The sequence below is a fragment of the Melanotaenia boesemani genome, chromosome 9 (assembly GCF_017639745.1).
Source record: "Melanotaenia boesemani isolate fMelBoe1 chromosome 9, fMelBoe1.pri, whole genome shotgun sequence".
NCBI classification, from domain to species: Eukaryota; Metazoa; Chordata; class Actinopteri; order Atheriniformes; family Melanotaeniidae; genus Melanotaenia; species Melanotaenia boesemani.
Window position 1 is genome coordinate 37336799 of NC_055690.1, and position 16291 is coordinate 37353089.

The following is a 16291-nucleotide window of genomic DNA, read 5'->3' on the forward strand; positions in this document are numbered from 1 at the left end:
TTTTCTTGTCATCTGAAGTTGTTTATGTATACAGATCTAAAGTCTGATGGACCTTTGATTTGAAGGCTGACCAACCATCATGAATCTGGGCCCATGGACACCTGCTGTGTGTTCGCCATCGTGCCCTCAGAAACCCGCTTTTTAAAAAAAAATAACTATTGATGTCTGTCAAGGTTACAAAAAACAACAAAAGAAACAAAAACTACAGAACATCAAAGGCATCAGATCAAAGAGATGCCAAAGCAAACAAACAAACTGAAACCTTCATGTTGCAGCACAAACGGATCAATTTATTCTGTAAGAACTGTTCTGTTTGAATAATGATCAGCTGATATATTGATCAGGTCATTGAAATAAAGTGAGACATCAGTTATTGATCAGGAAATGTTTGGTCCAGAATTCTGATTCAGTTTCTCTGTCGTCTACATCAAGAGAAAGTTTAATAAGGGTCAGTTAGGAGAGGGGGGTCAGTAGAAGGGGGGGGTCCCGTTCCAGTTGACAACAGCTCCGTCCCACTTGGTCCTGATGGTCATTTCTAGCGAAGGAAGCCTTTTCTCCGGGTCTCTGTCTGGGTCTTTGCACGGTGCCTCCCAGTGGTGGGAATGGGTATCTTCAGGGGAACAGAACAGAGGTCAAACAACAGAACAGTCAATTCAGACAACTTTATTTACCTCGAAAGTTATTCTGTTTACAGTCTACCAGACGGGTAACAAAAATAACCAAACGCAAACATTCAGGCACTCTGTCAGTAGCGATCAATAACCAGCTAAGGAAAGCAGCGAACACACGGGTCCCCATGGAGAGTAAACAGTCAATAAATACGGGAGTGGATCAGACCTGAAGCAGGTCTGGATCAGAAGAACCGTGAAGCTCACCAACACTGAGCCGGGCTGTGGTTCTCTGAGAGTTCTGGCCATTGTAGTAGAAGAGCTGGAACTGGTGCTCCATCCTCCAGTCGGACAGCAGGGACCGGTTTAGACTGAACAGAACCGAGTGGCTGCCGTTGATGCAGCAGACCCAGACAGGAAACCGGGGTGTCTTCAGCATGCTTCCCACCTGGTCACAGAAACAAAGGTTTGTTGGGATCAACAACCGGCCCAAAGTCGGGTTCTGTAGAGATGTGAACAAACTTCAGGAACTTCTGATGGGAAAGAACCTGGCTGACCCGGAGATCCTGGATATCATGTTGGAGTATATAAAAAATTATATAAAAAAATTATAATTAAAAAAAAAAAGCTTTAAATCGACAAAACCCACACAGAAAGTGTAAATGGTAGAAATCTAAATATACTGGTGGTGCCAATGCTGCCAGGCCCTACAAACCAGAGCTTCTCTGGCAGCAACATGGAGGCTCTGAAGGCCAGATTCTCCTCGACCTGAAAGTGGATATCTCAACGCTCTTAAAGTCTGAGCTGAAGAATGCACTGGCAGAAGACTTTCTAAAAAACTGGCTCCAAGCTGTAAAATAAAAGATTCAGAGCTGCACAGCTTTCCGTGGGGAGATGGACCAGGTGAGGTGAAGACGCTCTGTCTACCTGGTCTGACGAGGTGACTTCTCTACAGAGTGCTGTGACAGCTATGAAAAAAGAACTCGTGGAACTGAGAGAAGTGCAGAGATGGAAGGACGTATGAGGAGGTGCAACATCAGAATCCTCGGTGTTCCTGAAACCTGGCTCCAGTTCTCTGGCGGTGGTGGCGAAACTGAAAAAGAACCGATGATCGACCGCTACCACCAGAGCCTGGCCAAGCTGCATGACCACCGGGAATGTGTGGAGATTCTGATTTTTCCCTGCAAGCGGAGCCAGAGCTGCATTCACAGAGACCCGGGGCTCCACCGTGGCTGGAAGGAGGCCACTCCAGATGACTGTCCCCAGCCCGGCTCCTCGTTGCACATGGAAGTGAGGACAAGGAGTTCATGGATCCCAGGAAAGGCATGGACTACATGAAGAAGATCATTCCAACCTCAGATGAAGGGAAGTGACTATAAAGTCTACATATTTCTAACTAGTCATGCTTATGGTAGTAATTATTTCATTTGCATTATCCCTTGTTTTATCATTTTAAGCATTCAAGTCCAGATCCACACATGCCACAGTTAGGATGACAACTGTAAAGGTGGCTTCACTAATTTTATTTCACAGAGATGATATAATTTCGTGAGAGGCTGAGTGAAGCCAGCCAGTTGGTTTGCCAAGCCTGAACCATCCGTTTCGTAAACCTACTTCTAGGACATATTCTTTCTTTTCACCAGTCCATAAAAGTTACTCCAATATAGATTATCTATTTTTGGATAAGAGAATCCTACAATTAATAACAGCGTGCGGAGTATGGTTATTTCAGATCACGGCCAACTCGATGAAAATGCTGACAGCCTTTATATTGTTAATAATCTGCTGCTCTCTGAAGAAAAATATTTGAAATCTATTTCATCTGAAATCAAATTCTTTCTAGAAACCAATCAAACTCCAGGAATGTCATCTACAAGGATTTGGGACTCTTTAAAGGCCTATCTGAAGGGTATAACGTTTTCACACTGCAAGAAAAAACAAAAGCATAATGAACGTCTCAAACATTTAACCAAAGAAATTCAGACTATTGAGAAATTATACAGCAGATTTCCATCAGCAGATAAAAAACAACCCCCCCCCCCCCAAAAAAAAAACAAAACAAAACAAAGAAAAAAACCAAAAAAAAAACACTTATTGCTAAAAATTGAATGTGATATCCTTTCAACCCAACAGGCTGAACATCTTTTATCCAAAACAAGAACTAACTATTATAAACAAGGTGAGAAAGCAGGCTGACTAGTTGCACATCAGCTGCGTCAGAGAACAGCGAAACAAACCCAGAGATAAAAGATGAGAATGGTGGACAACAAGTTACTGTACAGTTCTCACTCACCTCCTAATCCCAATGAGCTAGAAAAGTTCCTTTTTTTTAACTTGTCCTGTCCAGCATCATAGCAGCAAAATGATAATCTGGTTTCTGTATCGTGCTGAACAAATTTGCTCTGCCAAGGGGAGGCCTATGGGTAAGGCTCCTCTTGATAATCTGATCCATTTATTTATTTATTTACTTTGAATCACGGAATCTATGTAATCTTGCTGGACCTGACCGGAGGGGACAGAAAAAGATGGAAAATAGCGAAAAGAGCAAAAGAAGAAAGGAGACAAAAAGATCACAGACAGAAGGAAACAACCCTTCAATCCACATCATCACCAGACAACAAACTGTTACACCTGTACATGAACACACCAGAACATTTCCTACAACTTTTACAAAAGCAGAAACACACACACAGTAAATAATAACCAAATCAAAAAGACATAACAGCGACCAGATACTAACTCACAGAAAAAAAAAAAAAAGAAGAATTATCTCTTAGTATAAAAACCCACTGGACACCTCAGTGACTGTGTCAGCATGCAGAGGATGAGGAAGAGGAGTGATCAGTGATGAAGAGTGGTGAGTGAGATCGTGCAAATGCGACCACGCCTCCACGGAGGTCAGAGGCAGACCAGGGCCTGGGCCCCCAGCAGCAGACCCGGAGCACCAACCCAAGCCACCCCACCACGAAGACGACTCCAGCCCCACCTGAAGGGCGGCAGAGGAGAACCCCAGCAAGAGCCCCCCACGGTCTTGGGGCACAGGCCCCAGTGGGCCAAGATCGGCAGCCACCGGCCCTGCTACGGACTGGCCATCCAGGGCGGCCCGAGCAAAGGGCCCAGGGCCCCAGGAGCCCAGAGGCGGCCCCCACCGCCATCTCCAACCTCCCCCCATCACCTTCCACCCAGATGCGACTGACCGGGAATCGACCCAGGATCAGCAGCCCCCCATCAGCGCAGCCGCCCCAGTCCTGGCCCCTGGGACAACCACCTCCCCCTGCCCGCCCCCGGCGGCGCCCCGGGGAAGAGGGGTGTGAGGTGTCCCCATTGTCAACTGGGGGGCAGTGACCATGTTGTGGTGGGAGCAAGGTCGTGTTAGTAGTCCCGCCCTCCATGCACCACATGACACGCCCCCCAGAAGTTGTTTGTTTGTTGTGTTTGTGTTTTGACGTCTAAGGGTAATTTAAACTGAGAGGCAAGTCGCCACAGGGTGCAGCTAAGGAAGCCAAAAGTTCCTTACATCTCTGAAGATCCCTTCTGTCAGCGCTGATCATTGTAAGGAGCTTGAGCAAGATCGGAAATAACATCAGCAATCAGAAATATGCAGATTGGGCAAGCGCCCGGTCCAGATGACTTTTATAAAAAAATTTTCACATCAACTCTCTCCTTCACTGTTGTCAGTGTTCAAAGAATCTTCTACTCCAGGTGCCCTGCCTCCGTCTATGCGTGAATGTATTATATCTTTACTGGTCAAAAAAGGTAATGGTCCTCTTAGCTGTAGTTCTTATCGCCCTACCTCCCTCCTCAACACTGATGATGAAATTCTTGCTAAAGTATTGGCATGTCACCTTGAGAAGGTAATACCAACAATTCTATAACAGGTCGGTATTCTTTTTTTAATATTAGATGTCTGTGTAACATTCTATATTGCCCATCTCCATCCATCGATATAAATGGAGAGATAATAAAGCATTCGATCGCGTGAAGTGGGTTTATCTTTTTTTAGATTCTTAGAGTCCTTTAAATTTGGCCCTAATTTCATATCCTGGTTTAGAATACTTGCTCACCCATGGAACCATATCTTCACTTTCTTTGTACTAAAACAACTTTACTGATAAACCAGCAGAGTAACTTTGAACACTTTTCAAATAAGATTCACACAAACTGAATCATCTGTTGTTCCATCATAGCTTGTGTTTTCATTGTGCTGCTGCAGCACTTTTTGTCTAAAACCTTCCTGATGTCCATGATGTCTATGAGTCTACATCCCTCCTCCTGAGTGGCATGCAGGCTGTATGCAGGCTTCTTTCAGCAGCTGCAGCCTCTCCGTTGGACTCACAGTTTATTTTTTTGTTTTTTTTTTAATTCCCCTCTAAAGAAGAATTGAGATTCAGGGCTTTTCAGAATACATCTGGTGTTTGAGCCCAAGTAGGAGGGTAGACCGGACCCATTTGGGTTATTGTTTTGTAAGCCAGAAGCAGAGCTTTGAATTTGATGCGCTGCAACTGGAAGCCAGTGGAGAGCGATTAGCAGCGGAGTGACATGAGCTCTTTTGGGCTGGTTGAAGACCAGACGTGCTGCTGCGTTCTGGATCATCTGCAGAGGTTTAACTGAGCATGCAGGCAGGCCAGCCAGTAAGGAGTTGCAGTAGTCAATGCGTGAAATGACCAGAGCCTGGACCGGGAGCTGGGCCGTGTGTTCAGTCAGGTAGGGTCTGATCCTCCTGATGTTGTAGAGAGCAAATAGGCAAGACCGGGCAACCGAGGCAACATGGTCCTTAAAGGTCAGCTGGTTGTCTACCATGACACCAAGATTCCTGGTAGAAGACGTAGGCACGAGCGTGATGGAGTCAAGCTGCACGCTTATCTGTGGCGGTAAGGAAGGATTGGTTGGAAAGACAATAATCCTTCATCCATGCGACGATATCAGCAACATGCTGATATTCACATTGAGACGGTTGTGTCATCAGGTGGGAAAGAAAGGAAAAGCTGAGTGTCATCTGCATAGCAGTGGTAGGAGAAACCATGAGAGCTAATGATGCACCGAGTGAGGAGGTGTATAGTGAAAAGAGAAGAGGGCCAAGCACCGAGCCCTGAGGCACCCCTGTTGTCAGCCCATGTGATCTGGACACGCCCCCTCGCCAAGATAATTTGAAGGATCTTCCTGTGAGGTAGGACGTAAACCACGAGAGGACAGATCCTGAGATGCCAAGCTCCAAGAGTTTGGAGAACAGTATATGATGGTTGACCGTGTCAAAGGCAGCAGACAGGTCCAGCAGTATAAGGACTCTTTTGATTTGCGCCACGTTCTTTCTGCAGCCCTGAGTCCGGCTCTGTGCTCCCTTAGAACCTCTGTGAGCCATGGACTGGGAGGGTTTTGTCTGGCTGGTTTGGACACCAGAGGACAGAGTTTGTCCAGAGAGGAGCAGAGTGTTTCTGTAGCCTCATTAACAGACAGTAAGGAGAAGTCTGAGTGGGAAGGGAGGGTAGAGTAAACCTCATCAGACAGCTGTGTAGGTCTGAGGGATCTCAGGCTTCTGCAGTAGGACACCATTTTTGGAGCCACTTGAGTGACATGAGGAAGGAAGACAGAGAATTTAACCAGGAAGTGGTCTGAGAGATGCAGCGGGGTGACGGACAGGTCGGCTGTGGAGCAGTTTCTGGTAAGCACCAAGTCAAGAGTATTACCAGCTTTGTGTGTTGGAGGAGTCTGAACCAGTTTGAGATTGAAAGAGTAGATGAGAGCCAGAAAGTCAGTCGCTGTGGTTTGTCAATGTGAATGTTCATGTCTCCCATGACAATTAGTGGTGTGTCATCATCAGGAATGTCAGAGAGAATCATGTCCATTTCAGAGACAAACTCATCTATACTGCCACCCGGAGGCGGTAAATGACCAGAATGTATGCAGTGATGGGTGTAGAGACCTTTACTGGTGATACTCAAGTGATGAGCAGGTAGCCATAGGACGGAGAGACGTAAAGTTCCACTTTGTAGAAATAAGAAAGCCCGTTCCACCTCCTCGTCCAGCTGAGCGAGGTGTTTGGGTAAATGCTGCATTGACAGAAAGGGCAGCTGGTGTAGCTGTGTTTTCTGGATGGATTCAGGTTTCAGTCAGGGCTAGGACCTGAATATCAGAGAGATTTATCAATGATCTGATAAATTCTGTTTTGTTCACTGCAGACTGACAGTTCCAGAGACCAAAGGTAACAGAGGATGTGGTTGACGTGCATGCCAATGGAAAGGACGGGTTTTGTGGATTGTGGTGTCTATAGGTGACACGTCTTGGTTTGTACCATGTCTGACAGGGATGCTTTAAAGCACATTGTGTGTTGATTTAGTTGTGAGGAGGTTTAAGCTTGTGCCCTTGCTTGGTGGACTCGCGCAGGTAGACTCGCAGGTCTTTACCCTTTGTGGTCTTTACCTGACGTGGGCTGACACAATGGCTGACGCCTCGCTGATGCTTCAGTGCACCATGTGTGGTAAAGTACCTGCAGCTGACACAGCTGAGTTCACTTTGCTTGATTGCAACCGACTGAAACCGCCTCTATCTGCTTTGCCTGAGCAGTACACAGTGGGTGTGGCCTGCGTCACGGCCTCAACTGGTTGTAGAGAGAAGGTGCTAACGACAGACCCCACACCAGCGATGTAAACAATAACCCGAAACCAAGACAGAAACTCAAGCAGTAACTCACCGAACTGACTGGACCAACCCTGAATGAAAGGTCAGTTGTTTTAAAACGGAATTTTTAAAATGGACGGACCACCAGTGGTCAAAACCAGCAAAAATGATTTGAAAACCAAATTAAACCAATGGAAACCAGTATGAACCAGTTAAAAACAGAAGCCAGTATAAGTACAAGATGGCGCTGTCCTAGCAGGAGCCTGTTGTAGCAGCTCTGGGTATTTTCTGTCAGTTTTATTTTTTATTTTTTTATTTATTTATTAATTTTTTTGTATTTTCATTGTGTTTGTTGTTTGCTTTTTATTTCTTATTCTTTTGTAAGCACAATGGAGAGATGCTTTTCAAATGGATTGGCCATTTTTCTTTCATTTTAATTGCGCTCAGGTCTCTCTGGATAACTGCCGCCATCGTTTACACCCACGACCAGCTGACAGCCCTGAGGTACCTGACTCTCTTGGCCGAAGAGATACCCACCATACCGGAGAAACTTAAAAGGAGACAGCGAGGCTGCAGAGCAGGACTTAAACGGAGGTTGAAGTTGAAGCCCTACATCACTGGAAATGTCAGGTCATTGGCAAATAAAATGGACGAAGGACACAGACTGTACAGAATCATGTGTTTCACGGAGACGTGGCTGCATGAGCTGATACTGGACTCTAACGTCACCATTCCCAACTTCCAGATGGTCCAAGTCGATAGAGACATCACTGGCAGAAAGAAAGGAGGGGGGCTCGCCGTGCTCGTGAACAACAGGTGGGGTCACCCGGGTTAAAGAGCCGGTCTGTAGCCCGGACATCGAGCTTGTTGCTGTCGGACTTTGTCCATATTATTTGCCACAGGAGTTTACCAGTGCTTTTGCCGTCAGCGTTTACATTCCTCCATCTGGGATTGTGGAGGCAGCGTGTGACGTCATCCACACTGTGACTGCGAGACTACAGACAAAACACCCGGGCCCTTCATCATCATCACAGGTGACTTTGACCCCCTCCCTCTCATCCACACTACCGACCTTCTACTAGTTTGTAAGATGTATCACCTGTGAAAATAAGACTTCGGACCTGCTCTACGCAAATGTTAAGGGTGCGTACAGCTCCACTGCCCTGACCCCACTTCGCAGGTCGGACCACAGCCTAATCCTGCTCTCACCAATATACAAGCCTGTGGTTCAGCAGCATCCGGCCACAGTGAGGACGCCACAACTGCTACACCGTAGCCGACCGCACGCAGACGCCACGACAGCTACGCCGTAGCCGACCGCACGCAGACGCCACGACAGCTACGCCGTAGCCGACCGCACGCAGACGCCACGACAGCTACGTCGTAGCCGACCGCAACTGTCAATATGTGTGTGAACTCCTGCAATTGCAGTAAACAGCTGTGTCTTTCAGTCGATACGAGTGTCCGTCATTTTTCTAACAATCATCATCTGACAAGTGCCTTTAAAAGGTATTCATTCTATTTTATTTCTTTCAGTATTTCATCCTATTGTGGTTTTGTGTATTTTGGGGTATTTTGTGTACTATACCGAACTGCTGTGACTACTTAATTTCCCCTCGGGGATGAATATAGTCATCCAGTCAGCCAGACAGCCAGCCAGACAGACAGACAGACAGCCAGACAGACAGCCAGACAGCCAGACAGCCAGACAGACAGACAGACAGCCAGACAGCCAGACAGACAGACAGACAGACAGCCAGCCAGACAGACAGACAGACAGCCAGCCAGCCAGACGTGTACCTGTGGCAGCCTCCCTCGGTCCATCTTCTCCCTGCTCCAGTACAGGTAACCCACATCGCTGCGGGACAGGACGCCTTGCTGGGGGTGCTCCAGCGGCCTACCATCCTCCCCAAAGAACAAAGTCCCATTGAAGACATAAGGACTGGCTCTGCCGTTCAGCAGCAGGTTCAGCAGAGCCTGCAGAGCCACAGAGGGAAGACTTCAGGTGAGACCACTCAGGTGTGTGCATCAACAGGACCTGTTCTGATGTACTCGATAAGGGATCTGTTCAACTGAACCACTGTGGTTGGAGTCTAAGGGGAATGCCTCCGAAACCTGTTGTCAGCATCCTCAACCAATCAGTTTTCTGCTTCACCTATGGACAGGTATTCAGGTGTTTGATAAATCACTTCAGCAGAAACCACTGAGACAGGTCTAACTGCATCCTGAGGAGGGTCTACTTGTGTTCTGAGACGGGTCTACGTGCACCCTGAGACAGGTCTGCTTGGATCCTTTGACTGGTCTACCTGCATCCTGAGACTACCTAGTCTTTCCATCTCTCACCAGGGGAGCTTCTTACCTGATGACATACAAAATTTCCCAAACTGAGGTGCAGGAGGTGGGCAGTGGATGAGTCAAGATCCCCCCGGAGCCTTTAAAGAAGAACCAAACATCAGAACATGCTAAGTTTCAGGTTTTGCTTCAGTCCAACTGTGAATCACGTGACCTCAGAGCTTTACCTGTCGACGGTGCGAGAGCAGATGAGGCTGTAGAGGAACAGGATGATGCCATGACTCCCCTCCTCTGTGAACTACAAGCAAACATAAACAAGTCTTTGGTTCTTCTGTCTGATAGAGGAGGAGCTACCTGACCTGAGACTGATGGAGAAGGAGCTACCTGACCTGAGACTGATGGAGGAGGAGCTACCTGACCTGAGACTGATGGAGGAGGAGCTACCTGACCTGAGACTGATGGAGGAGGAGCTACCTGACCTGAGACTGATAGAGGAGGAGCTACCTGACCTGAGACTGATGGAGGAGGAGCTACCTGACCTGAGACTGATGGAGAAGGAGCTACCTGACCTGAGACTGATGGAGGAGGAGCTACCTGACCTGAGACTGATGGAGGAGGAGCTACCTGACCTGAGACTGATGGAGGAGGAGCTACCTGACCTGAGACTGATAGAGGAGGAGCTACCTGACCTGAGACTGATAGAGGAGGAGCTACCTGACCTGAGACTGATGGAGGAGGAGCTACCTGACCTGAGACTGATGGAGGAGGAGCTACCTGACCTGAGACTGATGGAGAAGGAGCTACCTGACCTGAGACTGATGGAGGAGGAGCTACCTGACCTGAGACTGATGGAGGAGGAGCTACCTGACCTGAGACTGATGGAGGAGGAGCTACCTGACCTGAGACTGATAGAGGAGGAGCTACCTGACCTGAGACTGATGGAGGAGGAGCTACCTGACCTGAGACTGATGGAGGAGGAGCTACCTGACCTGAGACTGATAGAGGAGGAGCTACCTGACCTGAGACTGATGGAGGAGGAGCTACCTGACCTGAGACTGATAGAGGAGGAGCTAGCTTAGACTGATGGAGTAGGTGGATGTTGGTGGACTCACAGACTGAATGTGGTCCAGGAGGAACTTCCTGACGTCCTCCTCTCTGGTGAAAGTGAAGAGCTGCAGCTGGAAGACATGACCAGTTCACCACAATGCTGAAGAACTGTGAAAGTTCTGGAAAAACTGATTTATACCTTCTCTGTGAAGTTGTCAAATTTGTAGTCCAGGTGGGGTGTGATGCAGTAGTTCTCGGTTACCAAGGTAACAGTGGCAGTCGCCTCCTGGCCAGCCAACCACAGACTGTCAGACAGCGCCGCCGCCAGCGCCCTCTCCTGGTCTGTCTGTCCCACCTCCCTCAGACTGGAGTGGGTCAGAAACATAGAACTGTCAGCAAAAACTGGTAGGAAAACTCCACCCTTATCAGTTTGCTTACAAGGGTGGATGCTGTGCTGAAGATGCTGTTGCTACACTCCTTCATCTCGTCTCTAAACATTTGGACACAACAAGAAAATCTTAAGCCAGAGTTCATAAACCGTTCCTCCGCCTTCCATAGGGGCGGGTGGCTCAGTGGGTAGAGTGGTCGTCTTGTAGCCTGAGGGCTGCCGGTTTGATCCTCAAGCTCATGTTGAGCTCATGTCGAGGTGTCTCTGAATAAGACACCGATCCTCTAATTGCTCCTCGTGGCTGAGCACCTTGCATGGCAGCATCTGCCATCAGTATGTGAATGTGTGAATACAGTCAGGACAGATTTACTTCTCTCCAAAATGCAGCAGTGAGGCATTAATCCCTCTTTCCAGTCCAGTCTGCTGGCAACCAGCAGTGGAGTCCCACAGGGAAGCGTGAGCTTACATTTGCTGTTCACCATCTGCACCATGGCTGTGTTATAAGTGCACCTGACCACCATCTCATCAAATTCTCTGATGACCCAGGTCTGGTGGTTCTGAGGAGGGGAAACCAGACTCTTTCTTGGACAGTGTGATCAGCGTTGGACAGCGATGTGACCAAACTGTCCTCATACTGAATCCCACAAGCACATTTTTGCTACCAGCTCTGGTCATGATACATATCAAACCCATTAAACAATCTGCATTCGAGCACGCATGGACTCCGCCCTGTCACGGTCCTATCATGTGGACTACATCTGCAGAGGATCCATATGTTGAGACTCAGGTCTTTTGGAGCCAGCAGCAAAATCCTCCACAGTTTCTACAGCATACAAAGTATCCTGCAGTACGGAGGTCCGGTCTGGCTCGGTGGCCTCTCTATCCAGCTGAAGTCCAGGGTTCTGAAACAGCTGAACATCGGCCGCCAAGGGTCAACCTGTGGAGAGCTTTTCTTTAATGGCTGGTCTGCACAAACCCTTAGACTGGCCAGTAAGAGACCATCAGATCCCTCTCATGCCCTGCATGAAGAGTATCAGCACCTCCCATCAGGCAGATGCTGCAGGGAGTCTCTGCAGAAGGAATAAATAGAAATGACTTGATTCGCCGGTTCAAGCCTTGGCTGCGGGGAGGTTTGAACCTGGGGGGCGTGGCCTTTCTGTGTGGAGTTTGCATGTTCTCCCCGTGTATGCGTGGGTTCTCTCCGGCTTCCTCCCACCGTCCAAAGACATGCATGTTAGGTTAATTGGTTATTCTAAATTCTCCCTAGGAGTGTGTGCGAGTGTGAATGGTTGTTTGTCTATCTGTGTTGGCCCTGCGATGGACTGGTGACCTGTCCAGGTGTCACCTGCCTCTCGCCTGTTAAACTGCTGGGCTAGAGTCCAGCTCACCCGCGACCCGAAATGGGCTAAGAGGTTAAGATAATGAATGGATGAATAATTTGATTCCCTATTGCAGCGCATACCGGGTCCTGTCAGTCTGGTTCTGGGCCCTGGTCAGTTTGGTTCTGGGTCCTGGTCTGTCTGGTTCTGGGCCCTGGTCAGTTTGATTCTGGGTCCTGGTCTGTCTGGTTCCGAGTCCTGATCAGTCTGGTTCTGGTCAGTTTGATTCTGGGTCCTGATCAGTCTGTTTCCGGGTCCTGACCAGTCTGGTTTCAGGTCCTGGTCTAGGTGTGTTTTCCTTCGTGTGACGTCCTGTTTACAGGTGGAAATATCAGACCGGATGATTTAAGTACACCTGTGCTCACCTGTGCAGCGTCTGTCTGTTCGAGGCGCCCTGTTGGCCAAACAGCAGGTGTTTGATGATGCGAGCCTGGACGACCATCTGAATGGCCCGAGCCCCGCCCTGAAACACACACACCTGGCCAGGTTTTTAGAGGTTAAAATATCCTGTCTAAATTTTACTCAGAACATTTAGAACCACGTTTATAATTTGTTCGTTTCCATTTCTCAGAATAGTTCAGCTGGTTGGATCTCAGTCTGGGTCTAAGTAAAGGTGATTCTGGTCCAGCTGCAGAACCTCCAGAGGTTCTCACCTGGTCCGCCTCCAGAGCGTACGAGAAGTCGGAGTTGGGTTCTCTAAACTTGAAGAAGGATTTCCTCCACTCATAGCTGAAGACGTGAAATGTTCCACCGAACAGAATCTTCCTCAGACTCTGAAAAATAAACATAATCAATTCTGCTGCCGATCCGGGGTCCACCTCAGACTGGAATCCTGGATGCTGAAAAACTGCTTCCAAGACGAGCCCTGCAGCAGGTCAAACGCGGCCGCTCGGTTTACCTCGGTCAGCTGGGGCGTGACCGGCGTTCCTCCGAGGCCTGGGGAGATCACCAGCCTCTGAGGGATGCTGCAGAGCAGTGGGAGGGCCTTGCAAGGTGGGGGGGACTCCTCCTCCTTCCCCACATCCAGCAGCCTCTGAAGGGGCAGACGGCATCCAATCAGTTACCCAAAGATCAATAAAATTCGATCAATCACCCACAACAAATAACATCTGATCAGTAACCCAAAGATCAATAACAGCTGATGTTATTGGAGATCAATCTTACAGATCAAAGGACTCACGTAATTTTTATTGACTTCCTGTTGAAGCAGCTCGATGTAGCTCCGCCCACAGTCTGTCATCACCACTGATACTACCAGTACTACAGACAGTACTACAGACGGTACTACAGACAGTACTACAGACGGTACTACAGCTCGTACTGCACACAGTACTACAGACAGTACTACAGACGGTACTACAGACAGTACTACAGACGGTACTACAGACGGTACTACAGCTCGTACTGCACACAGTACTACAGACGGTACTACAGACGGTACTACATACAGTACTACAGATGGTACTACAGATGGTACTACAGACGGTACTACAGATGGTACTACATACAGTACTACAGATGGTACTACAGACGGTACTACATACAGTACTACAGATGGTACTGCAGATGGTACTACAGATGGTACTACATACAGTACTACAGATGGTACTACAGACGGTACTACATACAGTACTACAGATGGTACTGCAGATGGTACTACAGATGGTACTACAGACGGTACTACAGACGGTACTACGGATGGTATTACAGACGGTACTACTACATACAGTACTATAGACAGTACTACAGACATACTGCACTATAGATGGTACTACAGATGGTACTACAGACGGTACTACAGACGGTACTACAGATGGTACTATAGATGGTACTACAGACGGTACTACAGACGGTACTACAGATGGTACTACAGATGGTAAAACAGACGGTACTATAGATGGTACTACATACAGTACTATAGATGGTACTACAGATGGTACTACAGACGGTACTACAGATGGTACTACAGACGGTACTATAGATGGTACTACATACAGTACTATAGATGGTACTACAGACGGTACTACAGACGGTACTACAGATGGTCCTACAGATGGTACTACATACTGCACTCTAGACGGTACTACAGATGGTACTACAGACGGTACTACAGATGGTACTACATACTGCACTATAGACGGTACTACAGATGGTACTACAGATGGTACTACAGACGTACTACATACAGTACTATAGATGGTACTACAGACGGTACTACAGACGGTACTACAGATGGTACTACAGACGGTACTACAGACGGTACTACAGACGGTACTACAGATGGTACTACAGACGGTACTATAGATGGTACTACAGACGGTACTACAAATGGTCCTACAGATGGTACCCTTTTCTAACTAAAGACTGGTCCTGGCTGTTTCTCCTGGTCCTGGATCAGCTGAGCAGCAGCAGGTAGACGCTGCAGTGAAACCGGATCTGGTTGGATCAGGTCCCCTCAGACCGGATCCAGTTCTTTGCAGCAGCTGAAAACTGATCTGGGTGCAGGATGGCACCAGAACCAGCAGAGGGCAGAAAGAGCCCAATGAAAACTGAACTGGTCCTAGTTCAGTCAACAGCACTAGGCCTGGAGGTTCTGAAAAGCTGATCCTGAACCACAACCAGATCAGCTGTTACTGGATCCGATTTTTCTGAGCCATCAGTCTCTGATGACATCATGCAGAAACAGGAAGCTGATCTCAGATCATCTGAGGTACTGTTTCCGTTATAAATGAATGTTCAGATGATTGGCCAGAGATGCTGAGGTCAAGACTTCCAATCATACGTATTGATCAGTATGAGCATACTTACTGTGCTGTTGTTGGACTGAAGTCTGCAGGAAGAAGAAGCTCTATGTCAGGATCAATCAATCAATCAATCAATCAATCAATTAATCAGTCAATCAATCAATCTTTCCTTTGTTTCTGTAGGTGGAACACCTGATCTAGAATTTTCTGAAGCTCCGCCTCCATCTGAAATCACACATACAGTTTTTCATCACAGAGGACAAAAAATCAATCAATCAGTTAGTCAGTCCATTTATGGATGGATGGATGGATGGATGGATGGATGGATGGATGATGGATGGATGGATGGATGGATGGATGATGGATGGATGGATGGATGGATGGATGGATGATGAATAGATGGATGGATGGATGGATGGATGATGAATGGGTGGATGGATGGATGGATGGATGGATGGATGGATGAATGGATGGATAGATGGATGGATGGATGATTGATTGATGGATGGATGGATGGATGGATGGATGGATGGATGGATGGATGGATGATTGATAAATGGATGGATGGATGGATGGGTGGATGGATGGATGATGAATGGATGGATGGAGGGTGGATGGATGATGGATGGATGGATGGATGATTGATAGATGGATGGATGGATGGATGGATGATTGGAGGATGGATGGATGGATGATTGATGGATGGATGGATGGATGGATGAAAGGATGGATGGATGATTGATAGATGGATGGATGGAGGATGGATGGATGATGAATGGATGGATGGATGGATGGATGGATGGAGGATGGATGAATGATGAATGGATGGATGGATGGATGGATGGATGGATGGTGGACGGAGGGTGGATGGATGGATAATGGATGGATGGATGGATGGATGGAGGGTGGATGGATGATGGATGGATGATGAATGGATGGATGGAGGGTGGATGGATTATGAATGGATGGATGAATGGATAGATGGATGGATGGAGGGCGGACGGAGGGTGGATGGATGGATGGATGATGAACGGATGGATGGATGGATGGATGGATGATTGATAAATGGATGGATGGATGGGTGGATGGATGGATGATGAATGGATGGATGGAGGGTGGATGGAAGATGGATGGATGGATGGATGATTGATAGATGGATGGATGGATGGATGGATGATTGGAGGATGGATGGATGGATGGATGGATGATTGATGGATG

General features: G+C 47.7%; 1 protein-coding gene across 1 annotated transcript; it reads right to left on the minus strand.

The window, feature by feature from the left end:
• Positions 1 to 281: 281 nt before the first annotated feature.
• mindy4b (MINDY family member 4B) lies at positions 282 to 13602 on the minus strand. Its single transcript, XM_041994227.1, has 11 exons — positions 13510 to 13602; positions 13228 to 13362; positions 12983 to 13102; positions 12695 to 12792; positions 10762 to 10927; positions 10628 to 10693; positions 9743 to 9813; positions 9583 to 9655; positions 9024 to 9200; positions 876 to 1056; positions 282 to 610 (listed from the first exon to the last, which is right to left on the minus strand). The coding sequence occupies exons 1-11, from the start codon at positions 13567 to 13569 to the stop codon at positions 468 to 470; spliced, it is 1290 nt and encodes a 429-aa protein (XP_041850161.1). The 5' UTR covers positions 13570 to 13602; the 3' UTR covers positions 282 to 467.
• Between the last annotated feature and the right edge of the window lie 2689 nt (positions 13603 to 16291).

Bases quoted from the DNA above. Each gene is read 5' to 3' on its own strand.
- mindy4b (XM_041994227.1), bottom strand. From the start codon at position 13,569: ATGACAGACTGTGGGCGGAGCTACATCGAGCTGCTTCAACAGGAAGTC. The intron at 13,363-13,509 runs GTGAGTCCTTTG...CTGCCCCTTCAG, and splicing joins AGGAAGTCAATAAAAATTAC to AGGCTGCTGGATGTGGGGAA. The intron at 1,057-9,023 runs GTACACGTCTGG...TTCTGTGACCAG, and splicing joins ACCGAGGGAGGCTGCCACAG to GTGGGAAGCATGCTGAAGAC.